Source organism: Rhea pennata, chromosome 7 (assembly GCF_028389875.1).
Source record: "Rhea pennata isolate bPtePen1 chromosome 7, bPtePen1.pri, whole genome shotgun sequence".
Classification (NCBI taxonomy): domain Eukaryota; kingdom Metazoa; phylum Chordata; class Aves; order Rheiformes; family Rheidae; genus Rhea; species Rhea pennata.
The window spans coordinates 21289305-21307460 of record NC_084669.1 but is presented as its reverse complement, the minus strand read 5'-3'; the positions used below and the strand labels follow the sequence as shown (position 1 = coordinate 21307460).

General features: G+C 40.8%; 1 protein-coding gene across 1 annotated transcript in view; it reads right to left on the bottom strand.

The window, feature by feature from the left end:
• MARCHF8 (membrane associated ring-CH-type finger 8) overlaps nt 1-18156 on the bottom strand; it is a 102718-nt gene that overhangs the window by 15764 nt on the left and 68798 nt on the right. The window contains exon 3 of the mRNA XM_062579569.1: nt 9313-9363. Coding sequence (XP_062435553.1) covers nt 9313-9363 — 51 coding nt within the window. The remainder of the gene's footprint in view (nt 1-9312; nt 9364-18156) is intronic.

The following is an 18156-nucleotide window of genomic DNA, read 5'->3' as shown; positions in this document are numbered from 1 at the left end:
CTGACATATGGAAACGCTTTAATTATGTAAATGAAGATTAATAAGACTTAAGTAATGAATTATTTAAAAAGACATATTTAGCAATCTTCTAAAAACAAAATATTGAACCAGTAAAACAGAATGTTTTATTCTACCATGGAAACAGAGCCATATACTGTTACAGCTGAAGTCACAAATCAACTAATGAATCTGTCTCAGGTTTTCTGTTACATGCACAGCACAGAAGGTAGCCTGCTTATAAAGAATCTACACTTTAGAAATGAAAAAAGAAAACATTACATATGATGTGACAATCTAATAGCAGATGACTAGATTCAGTAATCCAAAACTTCTCTTCGAAACCCATAGTATTGGTTTCTTAATTCAACTGCCTGGTACTAAGAGGTACTGTCTAAGACATGATGCTTGGGAAATCAAAAGGCTACGACAGGTAGGAGAATGTGAAATAACATTTGCATTTTAAGAGCACTATTCTGTTTCTTTCTTACACCAAACTGCAACCATGTACTGTGAATTTGCCCACTACTCTACTACCAATTATTCTCATTCGCCAGTGAGAGACAAGAAGAATAGTATTAGAAACTAGAAATGAAAGCTAGTCCCATACAACAAAGAATACAATATAAACACTGTCAGAATTCATGTAAAGCTCAACAGATAGTAAATAGAAGTGAGAAGTACAGTCATTATTCCAAATGGTACCACTGTCAAACATCAGTCTCTAGATGCCAGCATTGCTCAGGACAGCTTGCAAAACCATATCTAAAGCACATTTCCTGCTCCTCCTTCAGTATCTTCCTGCTTCTCTACAGGAGGTCTTCTTTTGCTCCAAACTTTACACATAATGCAAACACAATCAAAAAAATGAACATAGTCCTAAAGACACCACACCCGGAAATACAGCACAAAGTGGAACAGCAAAAGTTTGAAGAAGCTCTATGCTCGCTGCACCTCAGTTTGAGCTGAGGGAAGCTGTGGCTACCATTGAAAGATACAGTTCAATTTTTCTCCTGTCTCGTTCCTTCCCCTGTCCCTTGCTTTGTGCTCCTGAAAGTGTTTACACAGTTGCATTGCAAAACAGATTAGGATACTGAGATGAGTTAAAAGTAACCATTTTTTTCCATGTCTGTTTAATGTCTAGCTTCAGCTGATGGTAGAGCATCAGTTGGTTACAGCAATGAGGCTGTAACCCTCTATCAGTGAGGCACAACTCACTAACAGGAGAAGAGTATGCTAAAATGCAATGCTCAGAACCCGAGAAGGCAAGTTTTGCCGTTCCTAGAAAGAACAGGCAGAGGTGCTCGCAGAGAGCACTGGCCAGTCAACACAGCTCAGCTGCATTTGCTGACTCATGGCACAGCCTCTATAGGGCAGAGAGGCGCAGCAGCAGAGAGGAAGCACTGGCAGCCTGGCCTAGAACAGGGCAAAGAAGAGGTGGCACAACGGACAAATGTAGCAGAAGTGGAACCAGCAAACATGGAGCACGACCCGATCTCTCATGCAGGACACAGCTCTACAGAGGCTGGGAAGATGAGCTCTCAAAGCCTTCACTAAACTGTAGCAGCACACACCATCCTTAAAGCCCCTAGAAGTCAGTCTCCTAAGTACCACCATTAGTTAAATGGGTTACTTACAAGGAGGACAGCAGTAGGTTTAAAGCACTCATTATATGAAGTTTCTGCCATTATGGAACAGGTATCTTAAATTTTAACAGACTCAAATTCTACTCTTCTAAACTCAACAATCATATTGAATGCCTGTGGACTTCCATGTCCTTGCTCTGAGTGAGTATCATCCCCAACAACAAGCCTTGGGAACTCCGTGCTAGCAAGCTGCCCTGTACAGCCACATGGGTTGCCTAAAATAGCTCATAATAAAGGTCAATAGTCAGTTAATTGTGTATATCGACATTCTAATCTAATGCAATTCAGTGAGGTCACAGCGTGGTCCTCTACTCCAGCATTTAGATAATCGCAGTGTTTCTGAAGGTGGCAATCCCTGGAATCCTACAGCTCTCTCTAGACTTGCTATAAGGAAGAAAGCTGCTGCAGCTGGTAGTTCTCATCCTCTCTCTGCTCCATTAAAAGTGTGATCTGTTGGTGAAAGAAGTCAGTCTTTTCTAATTAAAAAAAATACCTGCTTGTGACAACATGCTGCCTATCAAAAAAAAAAAAAAAAAAAAAAAAGGTTCCCTAAGAAAACAGAGTCATATTTGCAGTGAACAGTCACAAATGTCAGTGGCTTGGGTATATTCCAAAACAACCTGCTCATCTGAGAAGGCACTTCTGTATATAGTTCCTGTCATTCCTCTTTGGGCTGCACTTCACTACTAGCAATTATATCTCATTTTAAAGAACAGGGTCTGTCACATTTCTAACCACCTTACTAAATTACTCACTGAAGGCACTGAAGGTAGGAAGTTAAAAACAGCTCAGCTCCAGAAGAATTCCTCCATTGATTAAAAGTCTGATGGGAAGAAAGCAAAGAGGTTTTCTTCAAACCTGCGAAGTTTGTCCTTTGTAGGTGCCATATGACTACAAACAACACTGTTGCCCTTTTATTTGTGCTACAAAAACATCTAGAAGTCTCAACTATGGACCTGGGAATTAGCATGCTAAGCATTATACGTGTTTAACAATAGAGCATCTCTCTCCTTTGGGCTTACAACTGATGATAAGGCAGATGAAGAGCTGCAGAAAAAAGCACAGTTCTAAACTTTTTACTTCGAACTTGCAGCACAAGGAGCTTCAAACAGACACAGAGTAACAACAGAGCAAGGAGCCAAACACTCCACAACCTTAATTTCGACCTAGTGCTTTGATTAAGGGTTTGCCTTTATTTTACACTGTGATGAACTTATTTCAAAACCACTCTCTTTTCCTTCGCTTCAAAAAAAAAAACCCCAAAAAACAGAGGAATAATAAATAGAGCAAAAATAAAAAGGTAGCTGCACCTGCTGTCAAATATTGGACTGATTTAAAAGATGTTCCAAATGTTACTAGACCATAACAGCAATTTCTGCCTGCCTCCCTTTCCTGTAAGGGCAACATGAGCACAGTGATGGCCCTCTCCACTGAGCTAATCCCAGCTGTCTCCCGGCCTTCGGTGGGGATTACAAAGACAACAGAGAATTATAGTAGATATTGGCTAAGAGGAGACATCTCCCACCACTGCACCAGAGCTGTGTATGAAGAACCAGCAGTGATCTAGGTCCATTGCTTTTAATCCCCCACTCAAAGAAATCCCTTCACAGTATGATGCTTTTTCACTATCGAGAATACAGCTCTGATCTGCAAACAGCCACTGGGAGTTTTGTTTAAATCAGATTTGTCTTTCTTGGTATTATCACAATGACAAACGTGGTGGAAACACACAGGTAAGACACAGAATCAGATAAAAGGTTATGATGCTCTGTATTTCAAAAGAACTCATTGCCGAAGAGCTGCTTTATCTTCCTCACACAGATCCTATTTAAACGTGTATTAAAAAGGTAAGACTGCCTCTAGACACGGGCATGGCAGACATTTACCTTGCATAACACATCACTTGAGGCAGCAAAAGCCCTGGGCTCTACTGCCTGCTTAGCTTACGCCTGGAGAGTCACTTATGCCACAGAGATCACTAAGTGTCACTGCAACGCACTCCCTGGAAACCTCCTGAGCACAGCTCTCCTGCCTTCAGATAGTGAAAGAAGGTCAGGGGCTGCTCTACTGAGAGACCCAAAGAATCTGAATATCATTCTTCAAGAAGGGACACAGCCTTCAAGAATGTGTACACCATATTTGCCAGGCAAAACTGCAACTAACCATGATCTGTGCATTGAGATATAGTCTTTGCTTTGAAACAACGAGCAAAACTTCTGTGCAGTTCTGGCAGCTATGTTTCTTTTATTTTCTTTTCCTGCATTAAAATGGAAACAGCAGAAGCAACCAGCCTGACTCTTTCTCCTCTCCACACTTCCAATCCTCTCTATTTCAGTGCCACCTCTGCCCCTTTCACTTCCTCTCCCTTTTACAAGGGCAGTCCCAACTCCATCTCTTCGGCAGTGGCAAAATTAAGTTGTGTGTGCTCTGCTGAGAAGTCTTGAGCCTGGGCTGAAGGCAGGCAGGGAGGTCTTGATTAAACCCGAGACACACATCCAACTATTCTCCGGAGCCATTGTAGAACAAATAACTGTGTTGCTCCAGCTAGAGCCATCAGCCAAACTGACATACTCACGAGGATGCAATGCATTTTCATGCTTTCAGCAAGCATATGCCATGTACGTATTGACTGAGTGCTCTTGCTCAAGTACACTGCAGCTATAAAGTCTCTAGCACTTATCTCTGGAAAATACATTGTCACTTTGCTGCACATATGCCAAAGGAGGCTTTGAACTGAACCAGCACACTCAGCCCACAGTGCAGTGAGGCAACAGGAATAACCAGTCATGCTGAGCATACATACTTGAAATTTGAGATAGCTGAAACAGGCCACATACAGACAGAATGGACATGGGAAAAGGTAGACAGGCCAGGTTCAAAGGCTGTTCTTGAAAGCATTTCTTAAGCACCAGTGTGGCAGGATCAAACATCAATAACTTCTAGCCCACACAAGTAAAATTCCTACCAGACTCATGCCATTTTGACTTCCATCACGTATTATCTCCTTACCTGAGATAAGATGTATTATAAGGATAGAGGGTGATTAAAAAAAAATGTAATTGACTACTTGATAAAACCCATCTGACTGCAAGAGAAAAAGAGGTTCCTCCTAAGTTTGTCCCCAAAGCTCCACAATATTAGTATCTAAGATTATCTTTTTTTATTCTGGTAAACAAGGATGAAATGTATGTATGCAAAGGAAGAGGAAAAACTATATATGAAGAGGTAGCATCATTCAGAGGCATCTGAAATTTTCAGGATAGTCAACTCCAACATATAATCTTATGGAATAACAATTCTAAAGGAACTAATTCTCTGGAGTCAGCTGCTGGAAGAACTTCGTTCCATATTTTATATAACGAATATGACCACTGTTAAAATTACATCTACAAACTGGAGTGAAGCTGAAGTCAGACTTCCCAAAGAAACCTGGAGAGGATTCTGGCAGGAATGTATGCTAGAGATACCAGACCCAAAGGTACTGGAGAGGAGGCTATCTATCCTTTCAAGATCTCCCCAGGTGTAATTCAATCTGTCCACAGCATAGGGTTTACATCAGCTGAAATCAAGAACAACTACACAGGTTCTGTAGGGAGGAGGAGAGGCGGGTAAAAAGCCTTATAACTTTAGAATCATCTTTAAAATACCTTGAACAAATTGAGGGAAACACAAGGGGAAGGGAAACTCTTCCAGGTTTCTCTTTCAGAAGGTGCCCTTCATACCTGCATGAGGTGATGATACTAATAAGGAGAATCCAGCATCAACAAGGAGCATCAGAGAACAGGGAGATTGTTACATACTTAAAAGAACATTACAGCACTGTGTCCAGGCACAAGTTTCACACTTTCTGGGTGGGGAGAGAGCATACCTCCATCTTCACACAGTATGATTTTTCCTGTCTTTTCCTTTCTCCAGTACCTCAGTAGAAGCAGGGTTTTGTTTGTTTGTTTGTAAGCAACTTCTCTGCTCCACTCCCCTGCCCCCAAATAAGCTTACAAACCTGAAAAAAACACCTCTGAAAGCAGTTCTTTGCAGTAAACCTTGGTCATCTGATAGCCTACAAGACAACTAAGCTCAGTGATCGAAAAATCTGGACTGCTTTTCTATGGATGGACGCTCATTGAATCCTTCAAAGCTTTAGGCAACAGCGGATGTGTGTATTCATATGCTTTTCTAAATCTGTTCCAAGCTGATGAACAGGCTAAATGGATTTTAAATTTCATAGCAAGCTTAGGCAACCACTTTGCATCTGCCCTGGCTGCCATTCAGCACAAGAATAATTTAATGCTTTACAGTGTGCTTCTGCCCAAAAGATAAAACTGTACAGACCTTCAGAAAAGACAAAGCATTTAGATTTTTTAAAGACTGCACTTTTGATTCCTTTGCTCTGATCCCAGTATTTGCATTTTCAAAGCTTACCCCTTAGAGGGTTACGAAAACAAGACTACAAGAGCTTCCTTCACTACACTATAATCATGCCTCCAGAGCAATAAGATGACAGGAACAGTACACAGATGACCTGAAGATGTTTCCGTACATCACATCATCAGTGTCTACCAGACACTTTAAAGCAAAACAATACCACTAATTAGAGGATAACTGTTTACAGACCAACCTTGCTGATGACCTCATTTAATCTGTTCATTAGCAGAATTCCTTTATTCAAGAGCTGAGGACATGAATTATCATCACCGTGAAAATCCCCCTTTTCAGCTACTCTCAATGTCTGCCTGTTTTAGGGTCAAATCTATTTATATTTAGAAACTGAAGCTTCTATTATGCTTAATTATATCCCTGTGTGGCTTGTACCATGAAGGCACTTACCAATGAACCTCTGTGACTCCTCAGCAAAAGCGCTGGCTCAGCTGAGATGTGCATCTGCCCTGTATATATCCGTGCAAATCAGGAGCATTTCAATCAGTGTCACTGCTCGTGAACAGAGCAAGTTTGGAATCAGGCCTTGTCCGAGCCCTATGACTAAACTGATTAAACCTGCCTGCAACGCTATTTTTTAATTTCAAAACAAATACAGAAAAGATTCCAGAAATTTAAGCACTTCTTGTGGAACAGATTTAAAAGGAATGTTTGAAATATACACACCAAAAAGCAAAGACGGGCCTGGAGGAATGCCACATCCCCCAGTGTGTAACAGACTGCACAAAACCTAATAGCACCATATGAAGATCCTCCTACATCTCATCCCCTACTCCCTTTTTGCTGCTTCTGGCCTCCATCCCCAGCCAAATGTTCAGATTCTTCTTTTTTTCCTTGGCCTGGCCACACATACTAGCACCTCCTCAGCCATTCTTAGCATCTGCCTCTTGGAGGACTGCCTTTTTGCCCCTTCTTCCTGAGGGATGGCTCCACCCGGCCCCAACACTTGGGGTGTATGTTCAGTTGGGTCCTGCTACCCCTACCAGCTGATCTCAGTTTTAGCAGCACCATCTGTCTGCCTTCCTCCTCGATCACCTTTAGCCCTAGGGCACTGAATCCTTTCCTTAGTCACACTGAGTAACACAGCATCCTCTCTTGGCTAGAGGCTGAGTTCCGATTCAATCCTTCCCACTCATACTGCACTGTACAACTGAAAGCAGTGGAAAGATACTCAGTATTAATCGCAGCAGGTTCATAATGACATATCACCACCAGAAAGGACTTTAAATCAAGTCTTGATGCCAAATGTTTGTAGCAGGAAGCTACATTTGAGTGTAAGAAGAATAGCTGGAACAGTCATTTGCAGGAAGCATGATTATTTTTTCTGTACACAAACACATTAATATATCTGGAAATGCAGCATAGAATTGATTAAATTCAACTTTGGTTAAATAGCTGCTCTTAAAATACTGTGATGTCAACATGCTCAGAGGAATACCTGCATTACTGGCCAGGTTGCTGTACTCTTCTAAATAAAAAGAACTTTCCTTTCAAACCTCAAAACTAATGAAAAAATTTCCACATACTTCAACTTTCACCCAGCATTTCACTATTAGAACCTTTTCTCATTTGTCCTACAAATACTTTGTGACAGCCATTCCAACTGCATACTGTAAAATAAATTGTTGCAGTTTAGCACTAGATTGTCTGGATGCACAAAACAGCATTCAGAGGAATGAGGCAAATAAGGTGACCAATTTCACTGATGAAACTTCCACCTCTTGCTCTTGTCAGAAACTGTCTCCAGAGCAGAGGGGTTGAACAGATCAGGAACAGAAGCAAAAGAGGAACGTTAAGGGTACTAACATCTCTAAGAAGCTCATGTTTGGAATCAAAATCTTTTATGTTGAACTGGCAAAGCTGACTTTTGCTCCCCTTGAGAACTTTAGCTTTCACAACACACAGCAATCGCTTTAACTTTGCAGTGTTTCAAGAAGAATGCAAATATCGGCAAGTATCACTTGCTGATACTGCTCTGCCCAAGTGCAAGGTTCTTCCTGCTGCACTACCACCCTTCCAGCTCCTGATGAAGTAAGAATGAGCTGTGCAGCTAGCTCTGTGTATGCGTGTTCTGCTGAGAGTTGGCGCCACTGGGAGCAACAACCTAATGTGTACCAAACTGCTGCTGCTACTGAAAGGCTTGTTGTCCTGAATTTCATACATCTTGGGAAAAGCGCAATGACTCCTGCTGATAAGGACAGCCATCTCTCCTGAACAATACCTGGAAATCAAATTAATACCTGAGAAAAGAAGAGCAAAGGTAAGAAGGAAGAGGCACAGTTTTGGGAAAGCACAAATCAGAAGTAATGCTCACACGACATTTTTTCAAAATTCTTTTTGTGAATATACATTTCCTAACGCTGAATACAAAACAATCCTGTATCACTCCATGGTAACATCATCTTCAGCTTGGTCAATACTTTAGACACTGCACAGTTGCCCTTACTATTTAAGATGCTATGTAATCCTGTCTTTCTGCTCCAAAGTGAAAGCTGTCTGTGCCCATGTAAGCTACAAATTTAGTACAGTCACTGTTTCCTTTGCTGCAGATAAGTACATGTGAAGCTAGTCATGCCTAAGAAGCCAAAATGGAAGTGACGCAGGCCTATCACAGCCATAATGATTCAGTTTCTCATTAAAAGTCACCATCACTAGGAACGTCAACTATGGCAAAGAAGGGTTGACGCGCATCCCACAGAAAATACTAGTCAACTACTGTGGCATTGCTAGTGTGAAAGCTTTAAGTAATTGTAGTTTCATAAGCAGAAAGCTGTTATGCTTTCAGCTAATTAAAAAGCCTCTTATTTGGTAAGCAGAGGTGGGAGTAGGGCATGTATTGTACAATGAGTTATCTTGGACAGGGAAGAAGATATTTTTTCACTGACGGTGTAACAAGGCAATTGTGCTTTTAAGGTGTCGATCTGTTATATTCAAGTATGACTAGAATGGGTGGACCACCATGCATCCCTTACAGGGTCACTCTTTGCCATATCAAATATTTTAGATACTTGCACAGTCACACTCAGGTAAAAATGCATTTCATGACCTTAACAATAAAGAGAGTCTGCAAAATAAAAGAATTCTAATGTTTCAACAGAGTGACTATCAACTACAGATACTCATAAGAAGCATTTTCTGCCAGTCACATTGTCATGTTTATCATCCCACTTTTAAAACAAAAGAAATCCCAGTACCCCCAAATTTATCAAAGACTGAGTTGTGTTGCAGAACATACCTTTGAGATGTTACTAGAACGGCTGACAGAATGCCCCAAAGCTTTCTCACTCTGAAAAAGAAAGAACAGAATCACTGCAGCAACATATCATAGTTATGATATCATTTTAAAGCTGATATTAGAAATGAAATATCATGGAGAACGTGTTATGACTGTGGTTTTTAAGGATGTTGCTTCATTGACATCAATCTGAATTTTGCCACAATCAAGGCAAGATAAATACAAACTAAAATATTGAAACAATGACCTTCTTCATCAATACGGCAAAGCCCTTTCCTCAGACAACAGCTATTTTGAAAAGGCTCTTTCTTGGCCCTGCGTCATCTACATGAGAAAGTAAACATCGAACCACTTAAACTGTAAGCTCTTTCTTAAAACAAAAGTATTCCAGCAGTATCAGGAAATGATGCTGAATAATCACACCCATGTCATTTCATGAGACAAAGCAGAATTACTAAGGAACTTTCCATTTGCCACAGAACTCTGAGTTAATCTGGGAACACCACATAAGACAGAATTGCAGAAGCTGCATTTTTTTAAAACTGAAATCAGTGATGACTGTAGCTGTTAATCGCTTTTCACTGTGCAAGCCCTGACTGATAAGGACGACAATCTTACCACTTCCTATCAAAATATACTGTAGGTTTCACCAAGGTGTTTCAGCTGCTAAGGGCTTCTGCTTTCTAAACACTATCAATTTACTCTAAGTGTAATTGAACATGATTTTTCCATTGGTAAGAAAATCGGAATTTATCACAAAGGCTTGTTCTTTGGTTTTTTGAATAAAACCCAACAAGAAACACTTTCTTTTAAGCAAATATTAGAAACAGCACAAGTCATGATATTTCGTTACAGATCAGTATCTACATTCCTCTAAGTTTGTGAGGTTCAAGCGTGAAGTGGTTTGCCTTGAACAGAAAAAAATGAAGCAAATTTACTGCTTTTGCCTATGAACTCTATGTTGGGTAAGACTTTCTTGAAGTGCATTCTTTCATCTGGCATTTTAGGAACAAAACCGTTTCACCTTCACTCCTTTCTCACAAAAAAAATCACCTAGCAAACAAACTCAGACAGCACCTTCTTCCAGTTCTCACTGGCACTGGCAGACCAGACAGAGCCTGGGAACAGAAGTCCTGCATACGTACCAACTGGGGACACGTAAAAGTCAACTGTCGTTAGTTCTAGATCAGCTTAGACATTTATGCACACAGGTTTTAGGCCTGCTGGCTGTGATTTACTACAACTCAAGTGACCTTTAATGACTAAAATCCACATTGAGCCAGCTCACGTGGTACCCACGCTTTGAGATCCCTGGGATCCTTTGAGACATTTGTTCCTGCAACCCATTCCTAGAGCCGCTCAAGGCTCTGTGCTGAGAAAAGGGAAGTCAAGGCAAAGATTTCAGTATGTGCTTTTAAAAGCAGGCAGGCTCTTCCTTAACAGCAGTGCTTCTCTCTCCAAACTGCTCAAACCTAGGCCATCTCAGAAGATCAGCAAAGAAGAAAGACACAAGATGAGTTCTTCTCTCTGCTTCCCTCCCTGACCATCACTAAACAAATGACGGCAACCCAATCATGCCAGGGAAGGAGCAGCAGGGCTACACTTAGCAAGGAGCGGAGCGACTGCACTGGTTGCCTCACAACATAGTGACGGACATTGCCTTGGCTAATGGATATGAATAGTACTTCTTTCCTTAAAATTTGGGAAATACAGTGTCCTGAATTCCTCTAAATTAGGAGTTTGAGTACTAAGAAGGCAGTAAAATATTCTTTCAGAAGAACAGAGGAGAGGTAACCAGGGAGCCCACACAAGTTTTGGCTGATGACCAAATTAAAAATCAGCAAGGATCAATTTAAGGTCTGGAAAAATTGTGGCCAAAGTTAACCACTGACTTCAGTGCCAGATTTGCATAGCACAAGGCTCATTTTGATTACAGAGATGACAACAAGTTTTTATTACTTGTATATCAATATTCCTGGAATTAAAACAAACAGCTAAAAAAACTCAAAGAATACGGGCATGACGTCCATGTGACGACTAACATTGGACTAGGTTAGTGCCAAAACTCATATTAACTCCAACTGTAAGGGAAGAAACTAGCTAAATTCCAAAGAGAGTGTAACTATAGCAACAGAAAAAAAGTTCACTGAGCTATAGAAGGCAAGGGGGGGGGGGGGGGAAGGAGGGCCGGGGATTTATTCTTAAGCTATGACGAAAGGAGACCAACACAAGCTGGCAAGCACAAAGATCTGTCACTGCATACGTGTGAGCGGGAGGGAGTGGGGAGCTGTACTTGCTCGGCCTTCCAGGGCTGCGTAGGAGGTAAACAAAGCCAGCCTATGTGGGACACGGGAAAATGATAGCAAAGAGTGAGACCAGTAACCAGGAAGTCTGCCTGAAGCAATACATACAGCTACATACCTGTGACAGTTTCAAATTCAGCCTCAGATTTCAAAGACTTCCAGGATGAAATATCTGAAGACAAAACTAAACAGAGCAGAGATTCTTCACATTAATCCAACAATCCCTAAATACTGCTCTCTAGCTGAAGATAATGCCTGGGAGGAAGCGTGACTGAACATATTCAGACACCTGTGTTGAAAAGGATGAGCTGAAATTCAGTAAGCACGAACAGGCTGGAGCACCAGAGCTATATTTGCACAACACAGTAAATGATGCAGAGCAAACATACTCTTATCCTCACTGCAGCAACTAGTCTTGCTGCTCTGCTCCCAGGATCTTGATTTTATCTGATGGATGCTGTGAGCATCTGAGAGACAGATTTAATATCATCTTTACTGATCTATCATTAGAAACATACCTATCAGAGGTTCTAGTCAGTAAATGACACTGTACAGTTGATTCTGTTTTTGAAAGAGTGGTCATTTTTAAACCAAAAAAAAAGTGTTCCTAAAAATTTTCATTTAAGGAATAAAGGAGTTGCAATTGACTCAAGAAACACCACCAGATCCAATATGGATTTGCAAACACATACACGTGCACACACAGATTTTTCAGTTCTGCTGGTCTATCAACTAGCAAGCAGTGCCAGCGCCCAGGTAACATTGCTCCAGCATTCGGGCCACCAGCTGAACCTGTTTTGGCCTGTCTTCTTGTGCTAAGTTTACTGAATGAGAGATTTTTTGGAAACAACTCCAACAGTTCCAAATCTCCTGGTTTACACATGCATAGACTTTAAAATGAGGTGGGCTGATAATAGGTAAACAATCAAGTTTCACTGTAAAACAGCAATCTGCAATTCACTATGATGCTTGAGTGGCACCCCTCCAAAATAACCTACACTGCTCTCCAGCCCAGCTTCTGCAAAGCACCATAACAATTTCTTTTATTTCATCATTAAATAGCAACAGAAACTCCTCTAAGTAATACATTTCTTGTGTTCTAGCTGTGCTTTTAATTCGCTTTTATAAATAAAATGATAAAGATTTATTGTTAAGGAAAAAGCACAGTGGAAATCATTAAACAGATGCTGTATCTGCTGGTGATTTCTACACTATGATATATAAAAATGCTGTGCTATATAAATATTCTGTATTTTTTCCAGTCATTAAGACTGAAAAAGCTATAAAGCCATGAAAGGAGTTGCTGGAACAGGTGGATTTTAACAGCAATGACTTGCCATAGGAGGAACAGAAATGTTAAATAGATGTTAAATGATATGAATTAATTAAAAGGCAAACAAACAGAAACTCACTGTTCACACCATATCCATCACTAGAAGACTCATCCTGGAATCTTTTAGATAATTCACAAATCAGCATTAACATGGGAGGCTAAGCCTCTATTATGGTACCATCATTGCCCAATAAATAAAGGTATTCAGAGATTTTTTTTTTCCCCAGTATTTCTCGTTGCACAGCAAGATCCATTCTAGTCTGGTAATTAAAGCCCTAAACATGCTATCCCCCTCTCTTGCAAGAGCATTAGTCTTTGCACTTAACAAAAAGTCAAGATAAATACAGCATCAGCCAACACAGACTATATGATTATTAGACAAAGCGAATGTAGTTCTTCTTTAGCAGATCAGTCCTTCCGTATGGGATAATGGGCATCCTGCCTTTCAAACGCATCCTACTCAACTAGGGCCACTGGGTAGGCACTTAAAAAATGAAAAGAAAAGAAAATCAGAAAGTCAAAAATAACAAGTGCTGCAGAACTTTACTTCTCCTGAGCCACTGCCAGCTGCTGCTGCTCTGAGCTTGACACCAGATCCTGGCTTTGGGGAAACAAGAATAAGGCAGAGGCAGGGAAATGACTGAAAGATAGGAAAACTGCTATCACTTCCTACAGTGGCATGTGTTGCTCTAGACTCCAGACTCACTTGCCATTGCCTGAATCCCCCTTGCCAGCCTCATCCCTTCAATTCTTTTTTTTTCCTTCTTCCCTATAGCCTCTTTGAGTTTGCTTTCTCTTGAGAGAGGCAGAGCTGCTTCCCTCTTTCAGCAGTTGCTTCAGCTCACACCTGCTTCTCCGTGCCAGAATTGCCTTCCCTGCACTGCTCTTCATCTTGCCTTTCTCCATCTTGCTGGCCCATTTCCCTTCTGCCACCACACCTCAGATACTCTCACATAACTGCTCTCTCCTCTCACTCCAGAAATTTAAAAGCTGGCACCTCCCATTCTCCTGTTTACCTCAGTCTTCCATATTTAGCACAGCAAATTATTTTACCCTTGCTTCCCTACAATAATACATCCATCTTCCACAAAATACAACAGCTATGTAAATAACATGGCCAAAACTAGAACTCAGGCTTGCAAACACAAAATCACCAGTTTCTATTAACTGAGGCAGAAGGAGGGTCTCCACCCACTGACAGCAGCTCAGGCAGCCATAACTGCCCTTGTGAACTTACAACATCAGTGTTTCACACCACCTCTTCTTCAAACTCAGCTAGAGATTTAAAACAGCCTCAATTAAGTGAGCACCCTAAAAAATGAGTTAAGTGTCCTTACCAAGATGGAAGGAGAAAAATATCTTGGTAAACAGACTTAAATTTCATGTTTCCATTCCCCCCTTGCCCCCAGTTAATGTGGTAAGCAAACAGAACATAATAGGGAAGTGGTCTTACAGCTTGTGTAGCCTTCTGCTGGCTACATCCTTGACCTCACAGCTGTATTCAGTCCTAAAGGCAGCAAGAACTAAACCCTTCTTTACAGGGAAGAAACTGAAAACCAGATCTATCCCAAGAGTTTAGACAGGTGATTTTCATTCTCTCTTCCCACTGAGAGAGGAGGGCAAAGGACTTCACCTGGGCACAGGGCACCAGAGGAGGGTCCTGCCTATATAATCTGCTGCCAACAGGTATGCAGGAACTCAGCGTATGTCTGTTTCCTGAAGTCTTAATTCTCTCTCTCACACACAGTGATTTGATGGGGCATCATACTCCCCATTTTGCAATAAAACTTACATGATGTTATGTAACTTGATAACATGGGTTAAGATTCTCATCTCAGGAAAGGAGTTCTCCAACTAAAATCTCAGTAATTAAGAGTGGAGAATTAGGAGAACAATTCAAGACAACCCCCAGAGGAAAGCACTTTGTTTTGATGTCGTTCTGCTGCAATGCCCTAGCTGCAGATCCCCACAAGTACTAGTCCAACAGAGATGCAGTAACAAAAAGCCAGGACATACTTGCCTAGAGCACTGCCTACTTGTGATTTTCTACCTGGGATCTGAAAGCCGTATGAATCTCATTTTGTGCATTATGGTTGCTTTTTATAATGGTAGTTTAAGCACAAGCCTGGTACCCAGCAAAACTCTTACCACTACCAACAGCGAGTGGCACAGACAAAATTTCAAGTCTTCTGTATGAATGGCTGTTTTCCTTAATAAAAAACTTCACAAAGGAGAATGAGTAAGTAATAATAGCTCCCATTCACATAGCAATTCTCATTCTTACAAGACTTATAAAATAAGACACAGACCAGCCTTGCTTGAAACTATCAGGTGCTGAAATATTGAATAGTTGAACGATCCTTCCATGGTTAAGCAGCAAGTCAGAGGCAGAAATGAAATTTGGTTCTTCCATGAAATTCCACGACCAGGTCATGAAGGCACAGCTGTTCTACGAACATGCAGCCATAAAGAAACAGGTATTGTTTCAGATTTCAAAACTGGGATCAGATTTCCTAGCAACCATCTCTCAGAATTCATGCAAATCTTGCACTGTAACTCTATATCTGAACAGTGGAAAATAAAAAGAATGTATGCTTTTAATTTTGGGAGGATTTTTTTGTTACTGCTGTTTACAGTACTTGCATATGCAGTCAATTGTCTGATGTGGCTTGTACCAGAGGAAAGAAATGGGAGATGTTTTGTGCATCGCTTTCTTCCTCTGTCAAAACTAATAGATTGTTAAATTACAAAGGTTTTGTCAGCACTAGATACTGTGACTCACAGAACCCAGCATTCCGTTATTTCAGCAGAAAATGGTATTTTGAATCATTTCAGTTTAATATGGCCCTTTTTCTTTTTCTTTTCTTTCTTTTTCTTTTTTTTGACAGTCACCACATTATCATCAGAGTAATAGACCTGCTAATAGTTTAGAAAGTCAGCACTTGGCAAACTTTGACCTTGCTCCTTTCCCATTTCTGTCCATGAATATGATCAAGGTTCATCAATGACCAAGGAAGAATAATGGCATCTGTACTTGCCTCTTTGCTCCTGTGGAGCATTTACCTCTGGACAAGGGCAGCTGTGCAGGGAGGGCTGCAAAACCTTTTTTTTTTTTTTTTTTTTTTTTTGGGGGGGGGGGCGGGGCAGGAGGCTTCTTGTAGATCTGGAATAAACGTTGAAAAAGGAATCCAATCTGTCCAGTATCGTCTATTCAACAATTCCCACCACAAAAATGAAGCAATAGTTTAAAGTGCGAATTCTTGGATGATCACACGGGACTTTCTGGAATCATTGATTCACTAATGAGTGCAGAAGCCCAAAATAAAATTTCATCTCTTCCATCACAGTGGTAAATCTATAGCAAATTCACTGTGGCAAGCCTATGCCAATCCTACTCGGGCAGGATTTCTAGAAGCTCACTAGCTTACTCATTCATGTTTAGATCAAGCAGCTACCTAATGCAGCAGGAGACAAATGAGGAAGAAACAACTTAAAGGGAAAAAACAAACTGGAAGAAAAAAAAACAAACAGGAGAATCAACAAGCTTTATTCCAAGTGTTGAACTTATGACTGTGCCTGAGAACATCAGCAACAGGAATAAAACCACAGGATCATATGGCTTTAACAGAAATGAAAGACCAAAGGAAAGAAAAGAAAAAAGACCAAATGGCTTTAATAGCAGAATTCAAAGGTACCTCAGGGGGAGAGAGGGGATGGGGACACAACAAGATTTAGCCCAAGTGAGGCTAAAAGATCAAAGAAATACAAACGAGAAGCAATTCAAATGAAAAGTCAAATAGAGCAGAATGTTGAAGTAAATAAAGAATCTTTCATCTATATCTGTACCAGAGCGGTCACAAGCACAATGCACCTCATCTCCTGTCTACCTGATGAAATGCTCTTAGACCTGGCACAGATTTGCCTGTAGCTATGCAAATCTGGTGGACACATAGGCTCCAGATACGTTCCAGCTGTGTGTAAGTCCATATTCACTGTCTTTGATCTTGCCAGTGGTCTTCAGAGCACATGGGTGCAGTGCTTGGATGCATTCTCTACTGTCCAACCAGAAGGGCACTGGACAAGGTTAGGACAGCATTCTCTTCAAAAAGCCACTTTTCTCCATGGCTTTATTCTCCATACTCTCTTCCACACCATTTTACAATCCTTTGCATTGTTTGGCTTTATTGTCAGAGGCTATTCACAAAGTGCATCTGATTATGGACAACACACGCCTCCAGCTCCCATTTCAAAATTAAGACTTGATCTCCATCTCCCCTCTTTAATTGTTTGACCTAGAAGATAACAAAAGCCTTCCTCTTGCTGAGTTGAGGCTGCCTATACTAGAAAAGCAAATTTTAACTTTCATGCAAGACCATCAGTGTGGTACATTTCACTAACCCTACACTAGCTTGCATACTACTAAATTCACATGTCATATGCCCAATTCACAATACAGGATGTAAATGGTAGAGTCTGGCATCCAAGGTGTTCTATGGATATTCTTATCTTGCTGTTGCCAGACAACCTACCTAGAATGGATGCATGTCTTTATGCAATGCAAGACAGAAAAATGAATTCTCCCCCTCAGGGAACAAATTATATGAACTACAAAAGGTATGATCCAAAAATATGCATCTTTCTTTATAATGGAAGCAGTATGCATTAAGCTTACCTGTGTGAGAGTGGAAATGCCACTACAAACAATTTTGTGTATTTAATAGCAGTAAGAAGCATACAAGCACAGAGGATGTCAATAATTATAAAAAGATTAAAAAGAATAACATTCTGTCATTTGGAAAGTACTTGCATTTAACGCAACTGCTGAAATTCTCATGGCACACTAAATATGTGAGCATGCCAAAGCAATTGACTATTTTAAACATTCAGAGACCCCCAAAACCTCTAGGCAATGAGAAATTTGGAATTTCCAAGCTGCCAACAGACCTAGGAAGTCTGCAGCCCAGAAAATTTTGAGAAGAGCTGGCCTTTCTCAGTCGCTTGCCAGGGGAACAGCCTGCATGCTACCACACGTTCAGTAAACCACAGAGATCAAGGGCAAGAAAAAAAAAAAAGAAAAAAGAAAAAGAAAAGACAGGGAAAGAAAAGGACAGAAGCAGTTTTAATCAGGGCTCCTTTTTTCCTTTCTTATATATCATTCATTAACTGGGGCCCTGACAGAGCAGTGGGACAAGAATTCAGTATCTATTT